The 19,722-nt window shown below is 38.3% G+C and overlaps 1 protein-coding gene across 1 annotated transcript; it reads right to left on the reverse strand.

The window, feature by feature from the left end:
• Window positions 1-4,357: 4,357 nt before the first annotated feature.
• Window positions 4,358-19,479, reverse strand: LOC117479791 (troponin I, fast skeletal muscle-like). Its single transcript, XM_034126875.1, has 7 exons — window positions 19,413-19,479; window positions 11,498-11,533; window positions 11,287-11,323; window positions 9,287-9,415; window positions 8,062-8,151; window positions 7,114-7,290; window positions 4,358-5,808 (listed from the first exon to the last, which is right to left on the reverse strand). Exons 2-7 carry the CDS (start codon window positions 11,506-11,508, stop codon window positions 5,728-5,730), a joined length of 525 nt encoding a protein of 174 aa, XP_033982766.1. The 5' UTR covers window positions 11,509-11,533; window positions 19,413-19,479; the 3' UTR covers window positions 4,358-5,727.
• Between the last annotated feature and the right edge of the window lie 243 nt (window positions 19,480-19,722).

The raw sequence follows: 19,722 nt of genomic DNA on the forward strand, positions 1-19,722 counted from the left end.
CATCATTTCCTGGTCTTCTCTAAAGAAGAGGGACCAATAGCCGCGTTCACACCGGAGTACTTTCACCGTACTTTTCGCGTTTTAGTTCCGTGAGTCGCGTTCACACCAAAAATCGTACTTAATCTCGGGTACTTTTACCCCCATTTTTAGAGCCAACTCAGAGAGCGTACTTTTCTGTGGGTGAAAAGTTCTCCAAAAGTGCCCCAGTGCTGATTGGCTGGGCGAATTGCAAACCACGCCCGTACAACTCTGAAAATGTTGTGTAGAGCCGCCATTGTTTTTCCTCGCTACAAAAACACAACGCTCCGTGCGTTGTGTTTGTTTTGAAAGCAGTTATGGCAAGCATCAAGAAATGATGAGGAGGTGTCGGCGCTTCTGGAGATCTACGCCGAGGACGCGACCCAGGGAATGCACTGAAGCCAGTTCAGTAGCTTTCACTCGACCTGGGAATGTGCACAGCCCCACCGGCTAAAAATAAAGAAACTCGGGCAGGACTACAAACGGCGGATTCAGTGGCCAACGATGACGACCACGACGAAGGTAAAATCAACTACATGCACTGGGGTTTTAATCTGCACAATAATGGTCTCAGATGTACTTTTATTTGCTCAGTAGATCAAGCTAGCCATGCTAGCCATAATAGGCTAACACCGGCCCCGAGCACACAGTACACACACACTGTAACTTTGTCTTGAAAGAACGTTACGCATCGAACTGATGTTCACAATCATGTTTATTTCATAATATTCATCATATTTTATGTTTAACTTGCCTCAACAACATTAAACAAAGTTCAAGCATACATGAAGCACTCTTCAAAAAGGAACAATCCTCCGTGTTTGAACCTCTTAAATCGCTGCATAGCCGATTTATTTGGACTGGATTATCCCAGAGAGTCAAAAGATTCTTTATAACACAGTTTCAGATTTGTGAAACCTTAATTCTATTTGTGAAAATACAAAAAACACATTCCTAGTATGTTGTAAAACTACATGGCGACTAAACTTGTATATTGTATATTGCTTATTTTCCCCTCTTAGGAAAGCGGACACGGGATGCGAATTTCTTTGACACCGCCCAGGCGTTGGAGGACCGGCGTGCCGTGGTGAAAGAGTCGCTGCGTGGAGATCAGATGGTGCTGTTCACCAAGGCCCAGGAAACGGAGGACAAGATGCTCACCTCGATGGAGCGCCAGGCAGAAGTGTTCAAGCAGCAGATGGAGCGCCAGCAGCACCAGGATGAAGTGTGGGCGCTGCGCCATGAGGAAGCGTCGGCGCAGCGGCAGGATGAGCGACAAACTGCATTTAATAACAGTTTATTTGGTATAGTTTTTGTAAATACTGACACACGACACACAACGTTGCACTAAGGTGTGCATGCTGCTGAGAATATCCCTACACCTGGGACAGTTTATTTTATATTGTTATTACTGTTATGACTTTATTTTATATATAATGTTTACTGACATGTACAACTGACACTTTATTTACATTTAAAATTGTTCTATTTAATGTTATGTCTTGAGAGTGCAATAAAGAAAACCGACATGGCGATTAAGCTTATTTCTCCTGACACTTTATCTTTTGTGACCTGTGTAGCATCCTATACATCACATGTAAGTGATTATTCTGATACCATCATGTTTCATCGGTTATAAACTGGCAAAGCTTTATTTGTCATTTATTTATCATCAATGTTGCAACCTTGTGGGGGAATGGCAGCGGCACATACACAAATATGATAATTTATATAATTTTAAATATTATTTGACCTAAACTTTTAATTCCCCCCCATTTCACACAACACAACATGGAGTCCACTATGGGCCAAAACTAACATGTATGTTTGCATAGTGTTTATGGCAGACGGATGCAGTGGGTCTCAGGAAGATATATAATAAAGGTGGGTTTGCTGCTGAGACTCCCTACACCTGGGAGTTTATTTTATATTGTTATTACTGTTATTATATAGTACAACTGACACTTTATTTTATATTGACAATGTTTACTGACATGTACAACTGACACTTAGTTACATTTAAAATATTTCTATTTAATGTTATGTCTTGAGAGTGCAATAAAGAAAACCGACATGGCGATTAAACAGATCCTGTATCAGTTTTTCTTCTTCTCTTGTTTTGTAGCGGGTTGCAAACAACTTTAAGGTGCTTACCGCCACCTACTGTACTTGTAATCTTCCCTCAGGGAAAAGTACTCCGGTGTGAACGCGATCTGTACTAAGTACCCTGGGGTTAAAAGCGCCAGGGTACTTAGTGCCGGAACTAAGTACAGGAAAGTACTTGGTGTGAACGCGGCTATTGAAAACGTTGTCATGTTGCCGTTGTTCAGCATGGAAACATTCATTAGCTAACAATGACATTATTGTTCTATTAATATAAAGGGAGGTCAGGTACTCTTTAAAACAGCTGCTAGTTATGGGTACTTTTTACTGAAGTACATTTCAAAGCCCTCTTTACTTTTACTTGAGTAAAGAAGTTTAGTCAGTACTTCTACTTCTACCAGAGTATTTTTAAACATGAGTATCTGTACTTCTACTTGAGTAAAGGATGTGTGTACTTTTGCCATCTCTGGATAGAAATAACCTCTGATATTCCCACAGGTTAAACACACAGTATATTCTGGATGTTTGCAGCTCTCCTTCTCCGTCTTCTCTTTTCTAATTCTGTCTGCTGAGAGTGGAAATGAGAAGGCAGCTGTTTTTTTCTGAGGATACGATACAGCTGCCAAATATAACCTGCAGTAACCCGGAGGAACGGGAGGCCAAACACAAGACATTGTTGAGGATGTTGAGAGTCAAACTCAAGGCCAAATTACAGCCTCTCGCATATTTAGATTCAGACCACAGATTATTTTTGGTCCGTCTAGTTAATCGACGACGAACATCACAGAAAATATGTCAGGTAGCTGGAAATAAGCCAATATTTAAGGCTAAATAATAGCATGATGCATCATTCGTAGGTCTGTAAAATAGGCTGGATGTGAGTTTATTTGCAATCTTTTTATGTGCATACAGTTGCATGCTAGAAGGCTGGGCTTACGGGACACATGAACCACATAATCAATGTAATTTAACTTTTCTTCCGTTATTTTTAAATACGCCACACAACCATTGAATGTCATATTCAGGCTGTTGTGAGTGGGCTGTATGTTAGCCTATTTGTTTAAATGTAATGAACATGTATTATTATTTATTTTTCTTGACTAAATGCAGCAATAGCTAAGACTTTATGTAGACTAACTTGTACGCGAGAATGCTATATAGTACACACACGAATATAATCAAAGATGTATTTAATGTTTGTACGATTGAATAGAAGCATTTTAAATAAAACAATTGTGCCTGGCCTTTATTGTGAACTTAATTTTCTAGTGTGGCCTTTAATAAAAAATAAAAAAAAACGACTTGACGGAAAATGTACAAAAAATGACCTGTTTTTATTTTTTACATTGACATTTTGGCAACTTTTACATATATTTTTCTGATTAGATTAGACTGTGTACTGGACTCGTTGCCATTATATCTTATCCTATATTATCTGATAGCAACAGGAAACTGAATGAACCTACTGTACCTCTGCAGAAAACACCACCAGCTCACTCCAGTTCCTCTGCAAGAAACAAGAAGATAAAGGTAAGTCATTATTGGGAATACAAAACCATTTTGAATGTAATATTAAGAAATAATGGCACTAGATTTAATAACTCACCTTATCTGCTCCGACTGGAAAATACTCAAGACCTTTCCATGTCTGATATTGATATGAAAGGCTTTGAATCAGTTAAAAAAATGCTGGATTCAGAAAAGATTATACTCAAAAAAGGATGAAAAACGGGCTTAAAATGTGAAATAGACTTAAATTCGACTATAATGGGTGTAATTTGTACTGCTATGAATGTCAAAGAGCTTTTCCTCTACAGTGATAAACACCAACTAATGTAGATACCTGATGTTCATGCTAACGGTAAAACCAACGTTAGCTAATGGCTAGGGTTTAACTGTAAAGATGTAAACCTTTTAAAGATCCTTAAGTCTTATTAGTCTTTTGAAAACTAGCTAGGGATTAGCATAACGTTAGCATGAGGAAAGTAGCATTACATTTAGGGTCAGTAACAGTGAAATTATTAGCATCTTCGGAGAGTTGGTGCCCGATAAAAGGCATTTAAATCCAAATGAAGGTATCTCTGTGTAATGTTTTAATGTCTTGCCTACAGTTTTAAAGAATGCCCCTCGTTGATAAGGATCTGGAGCTGAAGGTCTTAAACTTGAATTGTTCTGTATAGATCTGCAGCTGTTGGACCTGTGAGTGTTTACAAATGCAACCAGACTGTGAACAAGATGAACATGAAGCTTCTGTATTTAATGTGACAGCAACAAGACGATTAAAGTACATCACACTTCTGTTTGAACAGCTTAGAAAAGATAGCATGATGTTGTTTAGTACAGACGAGGGCTGAGTTATACTTCTGCAATCTAAGTTCTGGGTTTTTTAAATAACTTTTACTGCCCGTTAGCTTGCCATGCTAACACAACTTGTGGTTGTTTCATCCATTACTGACCGTTAGCTTGAAAAGATAACACAACTTGTGGTTGTTTCATCCATTGGTGACCGTTAGCTTGCCAGGCTAACACAACTTGTGGTTGTTTCATCCATTACTGACCGTTAGCTTGAAAAGATAACACAACTTGTGGTTGTTTCATCCATTACTGACCGTTAGCTTGAAAAGATAACACAACTTGTGGTTGTTTCATCCATTGGTGACCGTTAGCTTGCCATGCTAACACAACTTGTGGTTGTTTCATCCATTACTGACCGTTAGCTTGAAAAGATAACACAACTTGTGGTTGTTTCATCCATTACTGACCGTTAGCTTGAAAAGATAACACAACTTGTGGTTGTTTCATCCATTACTGACAGTTAGCTTGCCAGGCTAACGCAGCTTGTGGTTTTTTTCATACATCGTTGACTGTTAGCTTGCCATGCTAAAGCAACTTATTGGCTAACGTTAAACTATTTTCCTCTTTCACTAGGAATTGGCAAGAATGGGCTCAGAAAATTAAGTAAGAAATCGAATACTTTTTTAACGTACCGGTCACACATTCAATTACACACTGAATTAGGTCATTTGATTACTGGAGTTTAGTTAATTTTTGTGTAGAGGAAGGTATGTTTCTAGCAGGTTTAGCAATGTTTTGCTGCAGAAGCATAAGTCAGCCATCAGAGAACAACAGCAGGATGGATTTACCATTCGTGTACTAATACTTACATCAGTACATACAGTACAAATTCGTCACACTACAGTGTCAATACAGACAAAAGCAGAAGGCAGCTTGGATTCAACTGAAGAGTTTTGTTCCAACGCAAAATATCCAGAAACTACCTGAAACCAGTCTCATCTACCCGACATTTATTAAAGATTTTAGTAAAAAGTAAGTAAAAACTGTGAAACTGAACTCATGCATTAGATAATTAATTATTAATTAGAATTAATTTGACTTTCATTCATCACTTACTGTACCATAAACACTATCATCTTTCTTAGCTTGAGTCATTTTACTTTAAAAAATTATCCAAAGTATTCACATTTGTTAACACATTTCCTTCCACGGCAGTCAATACAAGTATAATGTAGTTTTTTAATGTGGATATGAAGCATTTTGGAATAAAACTCTTCAGTTACAAAGACATCAGACCTGCAACAATCACATTTAACTATCGAACATCTTCTTCCTATCAGACTTGTCTTCAATGTTCTTACGCCAATCTCCGGCATCGCGCAGCTGCTTGTCCTGTGAACACAGAAGATATTTCATTTATTTAAAGCAATGACCAGTAGAAAATATAAAGTACAGAAGGGGATGAACACGGATCAAATATTCTAAACAAAAGCCAAAAGGTACTAAGCTTAAATTCAAGAAATGTTGATTTCCATTCTGATATTTACAGGAATTACATTACAAAAGCTGTATGGAAACGTCAAAACTATATTGAACAAAATGTTATTTACACTTGCTTTAAGTGGTTTTGTCGAAGATAGCATGACTGTTCAGCTGTTGGCAGCCTTTGCTTGTGTTTTACAATAATTGCATTAATTAGACCTCATCTCTCTACAGGAGAACACATGGCCAATGATTGCCCACTTAATATGATTTTTTTTTTGTCTCGAAGATGGTTAGACGGCCAAGGGGACCTGTTACGTTTCCAGTTTGCAACCACTTCTTCCTCTATGTTTACTGGCGGATTACAGTCATGAGTAAAGCTTACCCAACTTCCGAGCTTCTGATAAAACTCCGTGTGTATAGCCATACATACTTTGCTTCTAACCAGTCTATGGGAATGCACCTAATTCGCTTTTTTTTAAAAGTTTGCCAAGTTGTTTTTGCATTTGGTTTGTCAGCAGGATTATGAAAAACTAGATGTCTGGTTTTCAAGAAATGTGTTGAAATGGTGTTGCATGGGTCAAGGAAGAACCCATTACATTCTAGGATGGATCTGAATCACAGAAGTCGGAAACATACTTGGATTTCTTTTAGCTGCTGGATTACGTTCGTTCTTGGTTTAGAAAAATTAATAAAGGAATGAAAATAGCTCTGGATTGAGCTTTAAGTGCTGATATAAATAAGGGCTAAATACGCACATGTACCAACATCTCTTTCCCAATTCCCAGTAGAGTCTCTACTTTAAAGAGTCCTCTCCTGCTGATGTTCAGGTGTATATCAGTATGTAGTGTCTCTACTTTAAAGAGTCCTCTCCTGCTGATGTTCAGGTGTATATCAGTATGTAGTGTCTCTACTTTAAAGAGTCCTCTCCTGCTGATGTTCAGGTATATATCAGTATGTAGTGTGTCTACTTTAAAGAGTCCTCTCCTGCTGATGTTCAGGTGTATATCAGTATGTAGTGTGTCTACTTTAAAGAGTCCTCTCCTGCTGATGTTCAGGTGTATATCAGTATGTAGTGTCTCTACTTTAAAGAGTCCTCTCCTGCTGATGTTCAGGTGTATATCAGTATGTAGTGTCTCTACTTTAAAGAGTCCTCTCCTGCTGATGTTCAGGTGTATATCAGTATGTAGTGTCTTTACTTTAAAGATTCCTCACCTCCTCTTTGACCTCCTTCTTGACCTGCTTCAGACCTGCTCTCAGGTCCATGTTCACGGTGTGTTTTGAGCCCAGAAGAGCTTTCAACATGGCGTCTGCAGACATACGGACTTTCTTCAGACGGGGTCTCTTGAACTTTCCTCTCAGATCCACAATCTTTATGTTGAGGTCTCGGACCTTCAGGAGGAATCAGGACAGAAGATTAGACTTCTGTCAGAGGCAGAGATGGCAAAAGTACACACATCCTTTACTCAAGTAGAAGTAGAGATACTTGTCTTTAAAAAGTATTGACTAAACGTATTTACTCAAGCAAAAGTAAAGAGGGCTTTGAAATGTACTTAAGTAAAAAGTACCCATAACTAGCATCTGTTTTAAAGAGTACCTGACCTCCCTTTATATTAATAGAACAATAATGTCATTGTTAGTTAATGAATGTTTCCATGCTGAACAACGGCAACATGACAACGTTTTCATTGGTCCCTCTTCTTTAGAGAAGACCAGGAAATGATGGATACACGGATCGTGTTCAAATCAATGGCACGCAATGACTCTAAATAATAATGATCACGCCACCAGACACACATTCAAACTAAAGGAACCAGCCTGTTTGGAAAATGTGAGAAGTAGAAAGTACAGGTATTTGTGTTCAACATGTAAGAAGTAGAAAGTACAGGTATTTGTGTTCAACATGTAAGAAGTAGAAAGTACAGGTATTTGTGTTCAAAATGTAAGAAGTAGAAAGTACAGGTAGAAGTAGAAAGTACAGGTATTTGTGTTCAACATGTAAGAAGTAGAAAGTAAAAAGTCGTCAGAAAATAAGTAGTGGAGTAAAGATACCAGAAAAATGAACTTAAGTACAGGAACAAAGTATTTGTACTCAACTACTTCCCAATTCTGGTCAGAGGGCAAATGATCATATTATGGTATATTATAGAGTAAGTGTCTCACCTCGTTGAGCACCATGTTCAGTTTGAACTCGATGCTGTATCTCTCCTCCTCGCCGATGTCGATCTGATCATGGAGTGTCTTAACAAGCCCCTGAAGAGAAAAAAACAGTGCATTCATTTTTTTCAGGCAGTTACATGTACAGCGGTTATCCAGCTCCATATTAGACGATGACTCCCACCCGACTCCCACCCTCTGCACTCAGAATCAAAGCTCCTTCCTTCGGGCCGGAGGTTAGTCGTCCCAAAGAGTAGAATGAAGCGGTATAAAAACTGTTATCCCAGCAGCTATTGCACAAATGAACACATCATATGAGCGTCACACAGATGCCTATTTATGTATTTATTTGATTATGAATTTTGAATGTCCATATTTGTACTAGCGTTTTTCTTTTAAAATGTTTTTGAATATTTAGAGATTTGACGGAGCACGGTGTACTTGTATTAGTTCTTTTATTAGAGGTGTTTCTGTGTCTGTTTTTAGAGTGTGTCAGGATGGATCCCTTGTCTTTTTATCTGCAAACTAAATCTACCTACAAATAAAGAACCTGAACCTGATTTTTAACCCAAAATATTTGTATGTAGTAAACCTACAAAACAGACACAGAGTGTGTGCTGGGAACCCTTCTATCTGACAAAATATATTACTTTTGAGGGGTCAAACTGTTGTGATAAATGCAGAAAAAATGCACGGGAAAAAGCAGTAGTATTTCGGGAAGAAGTCGTTATATTTTAAGGGAAAAGTGTTGAAATATTTGGAGAAAAAAAGCCATAATATTTCAAGTATTATTATGGGTGAAAATCATAATACCCATGACCCTGCCCCCCAAAAGATAAAAAGACAATTTACAATATTTAGAGAAAGTTATATTAACATTTTTGTTAGTATTTCAAGAAAAGAGTTGCAGTATTTTGAGGCAAAATGTCGTAATATCTCCAAAAAGCATCAACAATTGCATTAGTTGGGGGGGTAACATTTTGTAATGTAAAAAGTTAAAATAGGCAAAAGTAGTAAAAATCCTCTCCTTTTATTTAAAAGTTGTTATTATTGGGAGTAAAAGAGTCTAAATGTACGTTCAGTCACTCCACAGCTGCATTTATCAGCTCCTCATGGGCGTCCTCTTTTAACCAATCACATTTCACCACAATCTCCAGCAGCCAATCATCGTATATATATTTATAGTTAGATTTCTTTCCATGCTTTTCCCCCCTCACACAGTTGATCTCACCAGCAGCTCGTCCTTGGAGTACGGCAGCTCCAGAGGAGGAACCTTCTCCTCCAGGAACTTCTCTCTCTCCGACACCTTCACATTCGATTCAGCGTCCAACAGATTTGTGGCAACGAGCAGCATGGATCCCTGTGGAGGACGACATCATGCAACCTTTTAATATTTTAAAGGTCCCCTATTATACGGTTTTTCATCAATATATTATAGGTCTCAGATATATACAGAGCCTGTCTCTGATTGGCTGAAACACCAAACAGATCATTGCAGCATTACCCATAATCCCCTCTGTTTCAGCCCTGTTTCCAAAGTGCTGATTCTCTGTCTGTTACTTTAGATGAAAATAAGGAGCCCCTCCCCACGCCCCTCTGAGAGAGATTTGGTTACAAAGAACTCAATGTGCTCTAGGAGGAGATTCAGGTGATAAGGGGGGGGGGGGGGGGGGGGGGGGGGTTACCTTGATTGCTGATTGGCTAATGGTTACACAAGACAAAACATCGTTATGACATCATAAAGTGGCCAAAATCTGATCAGCTCATTTTAGGACAGGTTTTTATAAAAATGGATCAAAAAGAGAGAGAATCTTTGTTCCTGAAACTTTCAGAGTCTCTTTACACAGAGGGGACACATGTTGATGAAGAAGAGACATGAAGAAGAGGGGACACATGTTGATGTAGAAAAGACATGAAGAAGAGGGGACACATGTTGATGTAGAAGAGACATGAAGAAGAGGGGACACATGTTGATGTAGAAGAGACATGAAGAAGAGGGGACACATGTTGATGTAGAAAAGACATGAAGAAGAGGGGACACATGTTGATGTGGAAGAGACATGAAGAAGAGGGGACACATGTTGATGTAGAAGAGACATGAAGAAGAGGGGACACATGTTGATGTAGAGGAGACATGGAGAAGAGGGGACACACGTTGATGTAGAAGAGACATGAAGAAGAGGGGACACATGTTGATGTAGAAGAGACATGAAGAAGAGGGGACACATGTTGATGTAGAAGAGACATGAGGAAGAGGGGACACATGTTGATGTAGAAGAGACATGAAGAAGAGGGGACACATGTTGATGTAGAAGAATGAGAAGAGGGGACACATGTTGATGTAGAAGAGACATGAAGAAGAGGGGACACATGTTGATGTAGAAGAGACATGAAGAAGAGGGGACACATGTTGATGTAGAAAAGACATGAAGAAGAGGGGACACATGTTGATGTGGAAGAGACATGAAGAAGAGGGGACACATGTTGATGTAGAAGAGACATGAAGAAGAGGGGACACATGTTGATGTAGAAGAGACATGAGGAAGAGGGGACACATGTTGATGTAGAAGAGACATGAAGAAGAGGGGACACATGTTGATGTAGAGGAGACATGGAGAAGAGGGGACACATGTTGATGTAGAAGAGACATGAAGAAGAGGGGACACATGTTGATGTAGAAGAGACATGAGGAAGAGGGGACACATGTTGATGTAGAAGAGACATGAAGAAGAGGGGACACATGTTGATGTAGAAGAGACATGAAGAAGAGGGGACACATGTTGATGTAGAAGAGACATGAAGAAGAGGGGACACATGTTGATGTAGAAGAGACATGAAGAAGAGGGGACACATGTTGATGTAGAAGAGACATGAAGAAGAGGGGACACATGTTGATGAAAAAGAGACATGAGGAAGAGGGGACACATGTTGATGTAGAAGAGACATGAAGAAGAGGGGACACATGTTGATGTAGAAGAGACATGAAGAAGAGGGGACACATGTTGATGTAGAAGAGACATGAAGAAGAGGGGACACATGTTGATGTAGAAGAGACATGAAGAAGAGGGGACACATGTTGATGTAGAAGAGACATGAAGAAGAGGGGACACATGTTGATGTAGAAGAGACATGAAGAAGAGGGGACACATGTTGATGAAAAAGAGGACTTTGTAAATGTAAAAATACAGCAACTCTGCTTTTCTTCGTGGAGAATAAAACTAAATGTCTTACTTTCAGAGTATGCTTACGCCTCGCAGACAGTCTCTTCCTGCAGGAGAAAAAAACAGAAAACAGACAATAATGTTTTCAATAAATCATTTAATCTGTTTTTATAATGAGGAGCCTTTTAAAGTGTTTGTGTCGATGCTCATGGCCAAAAGCATAAAACATTTCTATTTGGAGAATCACACAGCAATATAATATTATTAAACTGTGAACTTACTCATCTGCCATCGTAGCAGCAGAATCCTGGCTTTATCTGGGGTAAGAAACACATGAAAGACAAAGCATTCAAATGACATTTGTACCTTTATTATGTGACAAATAATACATTCTGATAAACTGACAAACGAGTGACAAAAACACATTAACATATCCCCCACTTATTTGATGTTACGTATAAAGTGTTACCTTATTTTTGATAAAAGGAATATCTGTATCTTAATTTATTTCAAGACAGCAAAAAACAACGCTAATTTTCTTCGTCACAAAATCGGCTTTAATTTAAAGGGGACCTATCATGCAAAATGCACTTTTGTACGTCTTTTCTACATGAATATGTGTCCCCGGTGTTCCAGGGAACTCACCAAGTGTCAGAAAACACAACCCTCTCTATTTTCCTCCATACCCAAATCTCTAAAAAAGGGGCTGCAACGGATCTGATAAAAACTGATCCAGATTTGAACACTGTCCTGACGTCAGGACGGTGGCGCTACGGCTATTGGGCCAACTCCACCAATCAGGAGGAGACAGCCACGGCATTGCCGTTCGAAAGCGCTGGAGACGCTGTAGTACATATGCCAGGCCTGTAGGTGGTGCTGTTCTCACTGAATCTGCCCTTGCAAAAACAGATCTAAAAAATTTCAAATTGAGCGAAATGAGGCATGGCTAAAATGCATGATCTGTTTGGTATTTTGAAAAAAAAAAGTATAAATATGCCTTATATAGGTATGGTCCTACACTATATTATTCAAATATAGCATGATAGGTCCACTTTAAAAATAAATCTTGTTCATTAAGGGGAAATTCAAGGCAAGCTTGCAGCAGAAAAACACGATCCATTCTCAGATAAAACACATATGATCTCCATGTTAGAAACATAAGGATTATCCACCACGACAAAGACACATACTGTGGGGGAAACTTCTGAAGCAATTGGAAACAGGACTCAGAGAGACACGATGGAGAGCTGGAGCGTTGATGGCAAACACTGACGGTTTATTTGGAGCTTCGGCCGGAGAATTCACAAGACATGTCACGAGCCACGGTCTGACCACACGGTAGAGATGCCACAATCAATTCTGAAGAACCCTTCCTCTCGTATGATGTTTGAACTAGTTTCGCTCAGGGTAATCAACATTCTTCATTAGTTAGACTAAACAGCTGAGGACACTGAATCACATTTGTTGTCGCTTATGGCTCGGGGTCATCTACACCCCGAGAAGGATGTGTTCCAGGTGTCCCACAACAATAACTATCTCTGAAAGAGAGTGGCCCGGTCTGGTAACAACTTGCTAGGGCAGCCCCTCCTTAAGGGAGATAACGGCTGCTCAAGGTTGGAGCATCTGCGTCAGAGGGTGAAAGAGGACACTAGGGCAAATGATTCCCTAACGCATACAACATTTTAAAATCTCTATATTTGTTGTCAAACACAGTTCACACAGTGCTTGAATGAGAGTTTGCTATACTTCTAGTCTTAAAGTGTGTTTCGGTTCCATTATAATTATATTTTTGGATGCATTACTTGCTTGTAAAGCGCGTTGAGCACCAGGAAAAGCGCTATATAAATAACATGTATTATTATTATTATTTAAATCTAAAAAAAGGGATGTTTTTTGTCTCAGGAACGCTAACAAGGCTGTAGACTTTATTTGATTTTATTAAGAGGACAAAGTGAAGCTCACATTGTGATTTAGGATTATTTTACTTGTAATAATAATATATTTATAATAATGAATAAAGAAAAAAGTAATAGTCAAATAATAAAAATTATAATAATAACGATAAGTACATTCATAATTTTAATAATAAATAATAATATGAATAGTAATATATCGATTACGTGTCATCAGCTTGATTACTCCTACAGTATATAAACTAATATACGTTATAATAATTGAGAACATGAGCCTATGGACAGTAAATTAAGAATCTATAACTTACCAGGTAACTCACATTAAACCAGTTTGATGAAAGCGTGTTTTTAGCCGAATTTCACACGAAATCTCTGAACGCAATTTAGTTTTTTGCTGACAGCCACAAACAAAAACACCATTTGTTCATAAGTACTTTACATTTATTCATTAACGTTATTACTTCTCGTTTAAAGCCCTGTGTCTCCTCCTCGCTGCAGAGTCTCACATGTCAGGCTCGGATCAACTCGTTTCTATCTTAGGACGTCCATGTTTATCCAGGACATTTATCTGCTCTGGGCTTTGTAACTGAGGCCGCGTTAATGCCTCAAAGCACCACAACGGATAAATATAGACCCAGAGATGGAGGTCCAGACAACTGGGCTGCAATTAACACCAATAAATTATGGGATGGATTGTCCAGGATATTACTTTCGAAAGAGAATTACTTTTTTATTGTAGTGCCACCAACAGGTCAAAGTGTTAATCTAAACGATTCTGCATTAAACTATTACCATACATCCCATTCTTACCAATATTATTAGTACACTATAGTTCTGCTTATGGTTAGATATATTAGTACAATGCCTACCAACAACATTTCCACCTGGGATCAGTAAAGTATTATAAATTATTTCTGGTTATGAATCATACCAACGTCTGTAACTGATAACCATTGTTTACAATTGTATTTTCTTATTTTTACTATACAGTTTTTAGGGTTCTGCTATTTGTATTACTACCAGGAATGTATTGGTAATGTGTAGTTTGTTAGTTTTTGTTCATAATAGATATATAATGTGAGGTTTTCTCATGAGGACCACAGGAAGATTAGCCTAGCTGCTACCATGTTTTTTGCTAATGGGAGGCTAATGCTAACATGCTGTTAGATTACAAGTTAACTATAAAGGCTGAATTTGAACACATTTACTCACTAAATGAAGTTATGCTAACATGCTGTTAGTTTCATGGTAACTTTAAATGTTACATTTTAGCATATTTACTCACTAAATGAAGATATGGTAACATGATAAATGTTACATGCTAAATGCTAGCACATAGCATAATAACATGCCAGATTGTTAGCATGTTAGCATTAAATTAGCAAGTCAGCTTTTAGACTTATACATGACAACTTTGTTTCAGTTTCATTCTCAAAGATTATCCTTTGTACGAATTACTGCTACACACACACCAACCCAGTCTCACGGCATTTCGTGTTATAGTCACGAAATTAATTTAATCTATTGATTCGTGTTCACCAACACGATTTTCGAAAAGCAATGTATTTCTATTGGTAGTGTGTTTCGTGCCTGCACCACGTCTTTTTGTCCGGTCGGGTCTTGGAAGACCAGAAGCTGTGTGGTTCATAAAAACATTTTCTTACTCAATATCTTACCCTAAGCCTAACCCTATCCCTTTTATTTTAAATTGTATAATGTCGGAGTTTTTTTGCCGTCCGTGAGAAAAAGAAATGGCTCAGAGCCTCAGAATACTGACATCTGTATTTTTTCCTTCTAATGTGTTATTATTTGGTGCAGGCACGAAACATACTACCAATATAAATACATTACTTCTACAATCGTTCTGTGTCAGAATACTGAAATCTGTATTTTTTTAAATGTCTTCTTCCTTCAAATTTGTTATTATTTACATTGCTATTAAAATCGTTCTGTGTGACACGAAAAAAATGCGAAAATCGTGTTGGTGAACACGAATCAATAGATTAATTTCGTGACTATAACACAAAATGCCGTGAGACTGTGTTGCACACACACACACACACACACACACACACACACACACACACACACACACACACACACACACACACACACACACACACACACACACACACACACACACACACACACACACAACAATTATCTTTACATGCTACAGCATTACCATCAAAAAGTTACTGTCACAACAACCTGTAGTACAGCAAAAGCAGGTCAACCTTACAAACTGCCAACTCAACCCTAACCCCATAACTATTGTGTGTACTTCTTTGTTGCTTTAAACACTTACAATTTCTAATGTAATGTTTCTTCACCACAAAATCTTTGGAACCATTTACTATTAACTAGAAATGTAGTGCAGCGAAAAAGTAGTGGAGTATAAAGAAGCACTGAAGATAATGAAGTATAGAAGTGTCTTAAAAATGATACTGAAGTACATGAATAAGTGTACTTAGTTATTTGATACGACATCCATCTACATGAACTTGACTTCCCCTGTTGTGAGAGTCCGGATAGTGACGGAGTGATGGATTAAAAATCTATTCCCGGAGCCTCAGCTGTTCCCAACATCTTCATTATGTTGAAAAAATAAATGACAGCGGGCTCGTCTTAAAAGAAGAGACTCGGCGCAGGAATCCCAAAACACATTTCTGCCTCGGGAACAAATGGCCGTCATCTGTGAACCAGCAACAGGTGGAGGGTCTCCGGGGCTCACGGGGTATTTTAGGACCCTCCAAACTCAAGGGGCCATAACAACACGTTGTCTTTGGAGCTGGGATAATATCACGGTTAAATATAGGGGGTAGGGTTTTTGTTCTTAAGTAACTGGAGTTTAGGATTGTCTCCGGAGGCTTCGAAGAAACACGAAGCCGAGACGTTACGGTGAAAATAACTCGGGATGACCTCAGAACAGTTCATTCACTTCACACTGACTGAAGTACAGACACGAGGGTACAATGGCATTCACATTTAAAACCCACCTTGCTTAAAGGGGACCTATCATGCAAAATGCACTTGTGTACGTCTTTTCTACATGAATATGTGTCCCCGGTGTTCCAGGGAACTCACCAAGTGTCAGAAAACACAACCCTCTCTATTTTCCTCCATACCCAAATCTCTAAAAAAAGGGGCTGCAACGGATCTGATAAAAACTGATCCAGATTTGAACACTGTCCTGACGTCAGGACGGTGGCGCTACGGCTATTGGGCCAACTCCACCAATCAGGAGGAGACAGCCACGGCCATTGCCGTTCGAAAGCGCTGGAGACACTGTAGTACATATGCCAGGCCTGTAGATGGTGCTGTTCTCACTGAATCAGCCCTTGCAAAAACAGAGCTAACATTTTTCAAATTGAGCGAAATGAGGCATGGCTAAAATGCATGATCTGTTTGGTATTTTGAAAAAAAAAAAGTATAAATATGCCTTATGTATGGTCCTACACTATATTATTCAAATATAGCATGATGGGTCCACTTTAAAGGAGTATCTAAAAAAGAAAAGATATTGGTAAGAAAAGTTCATGTTGAGGTTCATGAAGTTACGGAAAACCAAAGAAAAAGCTCCTATATTGTAAAAAACCTGTTAATTGTAGGAGACTTGATTACAAACAAAAAGAAGACTTGTGGGGTATAAATATCGAGATCTTTACTTAAATAAAATTATTAATACTTAAGCAAAAAACCTCTCCAAAAGACATACTCATGTAAAAGTACACAAGCCTCAAAATGTACTACAAATGTAAAAGTACTCCGGGTGCAAAATGATCCAATTATAATTGATATATTCAAGGAAGCAGCATTTTATTGTAAACAAAGTAGGGATCATTTTAAATACTTAAAATGCTATCAGTAGTTTAATTCCTTAGAGAGCACAATATAGAGGTTTTACACTTCTTTATAGAGATTTTTTCTTTAACAGGATGTTTTTTTAAACTAATCTCGCATGTTAAATCTTGACCAGAAACTTATATATCTTGTCTTTTTATGCTGCTGCAACACAAACATTTCCCAAATTGGGTTCAATAAAGTACTTCTTATCTTATCTTATCTTATCATACATCTATGAGTCTACTAATGCACTTTCAGATAGAGTAGTTGAGTATAAAATGGAAATAAAGGACCTTAAAATTGTGTTTCAACCACTAAAGTTTACACCATGTTTCCCTCCGAAGACTGAATACGTTGCAAGTTATCTGTGAAATACAGTAAAAATGAATATGGTATGTGCCTTTTATTTCCATTTAACCTAAAGCTACAAGAGTTATACTTAAAATAATAAAACGTGAAACTGTGAAGAAGAATAGTACAAAAGTAAATGTATTGTCCTCCGCTTAGTTTGGTTTATCATCTCCATAGAAAAGATCGGAAAAATGTTGGTATTGTACAAGTTAAATATAATTCTTTTTTTAAATAGTACGTTGTTAAAGTCTAAAACTGAATTTTACACCAGTTTATTTCTCTGAAAACGGTCACCAATTATCTTAAAGATATAGAAAAAAAACAAAGAGACTAAAACTACAAGAGAAAACATATATGTAAAATAAAATAGTTTTCTCCAAGGAGCAGAATGGAAAGACTTTGGGAAAGTTAAATGTAAAAAAAATCAAACCCCTGACTGAAATAGTTTTTTTTAAAGATATATCAAAAATCTAAATGTTATTGCCATTAAAGCTTCAAGAGAGAAAAGAGAGACATATACCTAAAATGGGCAGAAGTAGAAGCTTCTGTATCTCCGTAGCCTTGTTTGTTAAATAAAGCGTTAGCGTCGCTTTAACATCTGAATGTCTGCGGAGAAAACGGGCTAAATGTAACACTCTGGAATTAAAGTTCCTGCAGATTATCTTAAAGTTACAGCAAAATAACAAAATGTTATATACAAACAGCCAGTGGCGATTCTAGAGTCTGTGGGGGCCCTAGGCAAAAATTCACTGGGGGCCCCTCGAACCAGCTTTCATCACCATCAGTGGCGCCCCAACACACCCCCCCCCCCCCAGAGCGGAGCAAGGCAACGAAACTTAAAATAAGAAGCAGCATTTTACGGCGCGCTATGCATGGGGCCGCCTTGAGGGGGGTTCCCGACATGTCGTTGCAGTAACTTAAAGGGTGTTTCATGTTGTCGTTGCTGTGGACCTTCTTAGTCTACCTTCTTTGGGGGCCCCCTTCTGGTCCGGGGCCCCAAGCAGTTGCCTGTTCGCAAGTGGCGCCCCTGCATACAGTACAGTTTAAAGCAACAAGAGTTATACTTGTAAAAATGCCAAATAAAACTTGTTTTGAAGAAGAATAGTACATGAGTACATTTACAGTCCTCCACTTAATTTGGTTTATCATCTCCATGGAAAAGATCAGAAAAACGTTGGCAAAGTACAAGTTAAATATAAAAAATAGTAGTTTGTTAAAGTCTAAAACCGAAGTTTACACCAGTTTATATCTCCACGTACAAAATGTCCACATGACCTAAAACTACAAAAGTAAACATATATCTGAACAAGACCTTGACTAAGTATCTGCTAGAAGCTTCTCTATCACCATAGCCTTGTTTTTTTTTTTTAAATAAAGCGTTGGCGTCGCTTTAACATCTGAATGTGTGCGGAGAAAACGGGCTAAATTTAACGCTCGGGATTAAAGTTCCTGCAGATTAGACGAGGTTTTCCTCCGGAGCCTCGGCGCTGACAGGAGAGATAAACACCGGAGGATCCTCTTTCAGAAGCCCTTCTTGAAGTGGTGTTAGCTTACAGCGCGCCACATCAGCGGGCCGTAAATCACCGCGTTGCCACCCGTGTTTCCACATAGATACAAAGAAAATACTACCTCTCGGGTTACAAGAGTACGAGTAGTCAAATAAACACGCAAAACGACCTTCAAGGAGCTATTGTCGGGTGCTAAAACATGTAAAAAAATCCTATTTAAGCTTAAAATGAGGCTTGTTTTTCAAAATAAATGCCCACAAGAATAAGAAAAAGCTTAGAAAAAGGCTTGTTATTCCAAAATAAAAGCCCCATTGACTACAAAAAGCTCTGGATGAGGCATGCTTTTCAAAATAGAAGCCCAACAGATGACTGGATGGCTTTTTCCAGTCACTATAAACAGATACAATGATTAAAAAAACAGCTAAATTCAAATAAATTTAAGTTTTTTCTTCAACAAAATCCAAATGTAACTAAACTAAACACCCGTACTGACAATTTGAAACGTTTTTACCTGCTGTCCTGCAAACAATGGGCATGCAAAGCAGTAAAAAACACTCTCCATCTCGTATAAAACTCACAGGAATGGTCTTGGTGTCTCGGAGGCAGAGTGCTCAGCGACTACAGACACAGCCAGTGTTAGCAAGGTATATATTGCAATGTGCGATAGCCTTTAAATCCTCCACTTTCTCTGTATGGCAGTGGATTACTGTCAAACCAATGGGCTGCCAAGGTCATGAAATACAGTCCAGTGTCATCTGCCCCCCCACCCTCATCATTATAAATAACCCGCCCTTTAAGATTGTTATCTGTATTATCCTCATCAGAAAAAGTGATTAAACCACACAGGCATTTTGTAATTAAAAGTTAATATATTATATAAATATACAG

The sequence above is a fragment of the Trematomus bernacchii genome, unplaced genomic scaffold (genome assembly GCF_902827165.1).
Source record: "Trematomus bernacchii unplaced genomic scaffold, fTreBer1.1, whole genome shotgun sequence".
NCBI classification, from domain to species: domain Eukaryota; kingdom Metazoa; phylum Chordata; class Actinopteri; order Perciformes; family Nototheniidae; genus Trematomus; species Trematomus bernacchii.

Bases quoted from the DNA above. Each gene is read 5' to 3' on its own strand.
- LOC117479791 (XM_034126875.1), bottom strand. The intron at 9,416-11,286 runs GTAAGACATTTA...CGTCCTCCACAG, and splicing joins GGCGTAAGCATACTCTGAAA to GGATCCATGCTGCTCGTTGC. The intron at 7,291-8,061 runs GTGAGACACTTA...TTCCTCCTGAAG, and splicing joins TGAACATGGTGCTCAACGAG to GTCCGAGACCTCAACATAAA.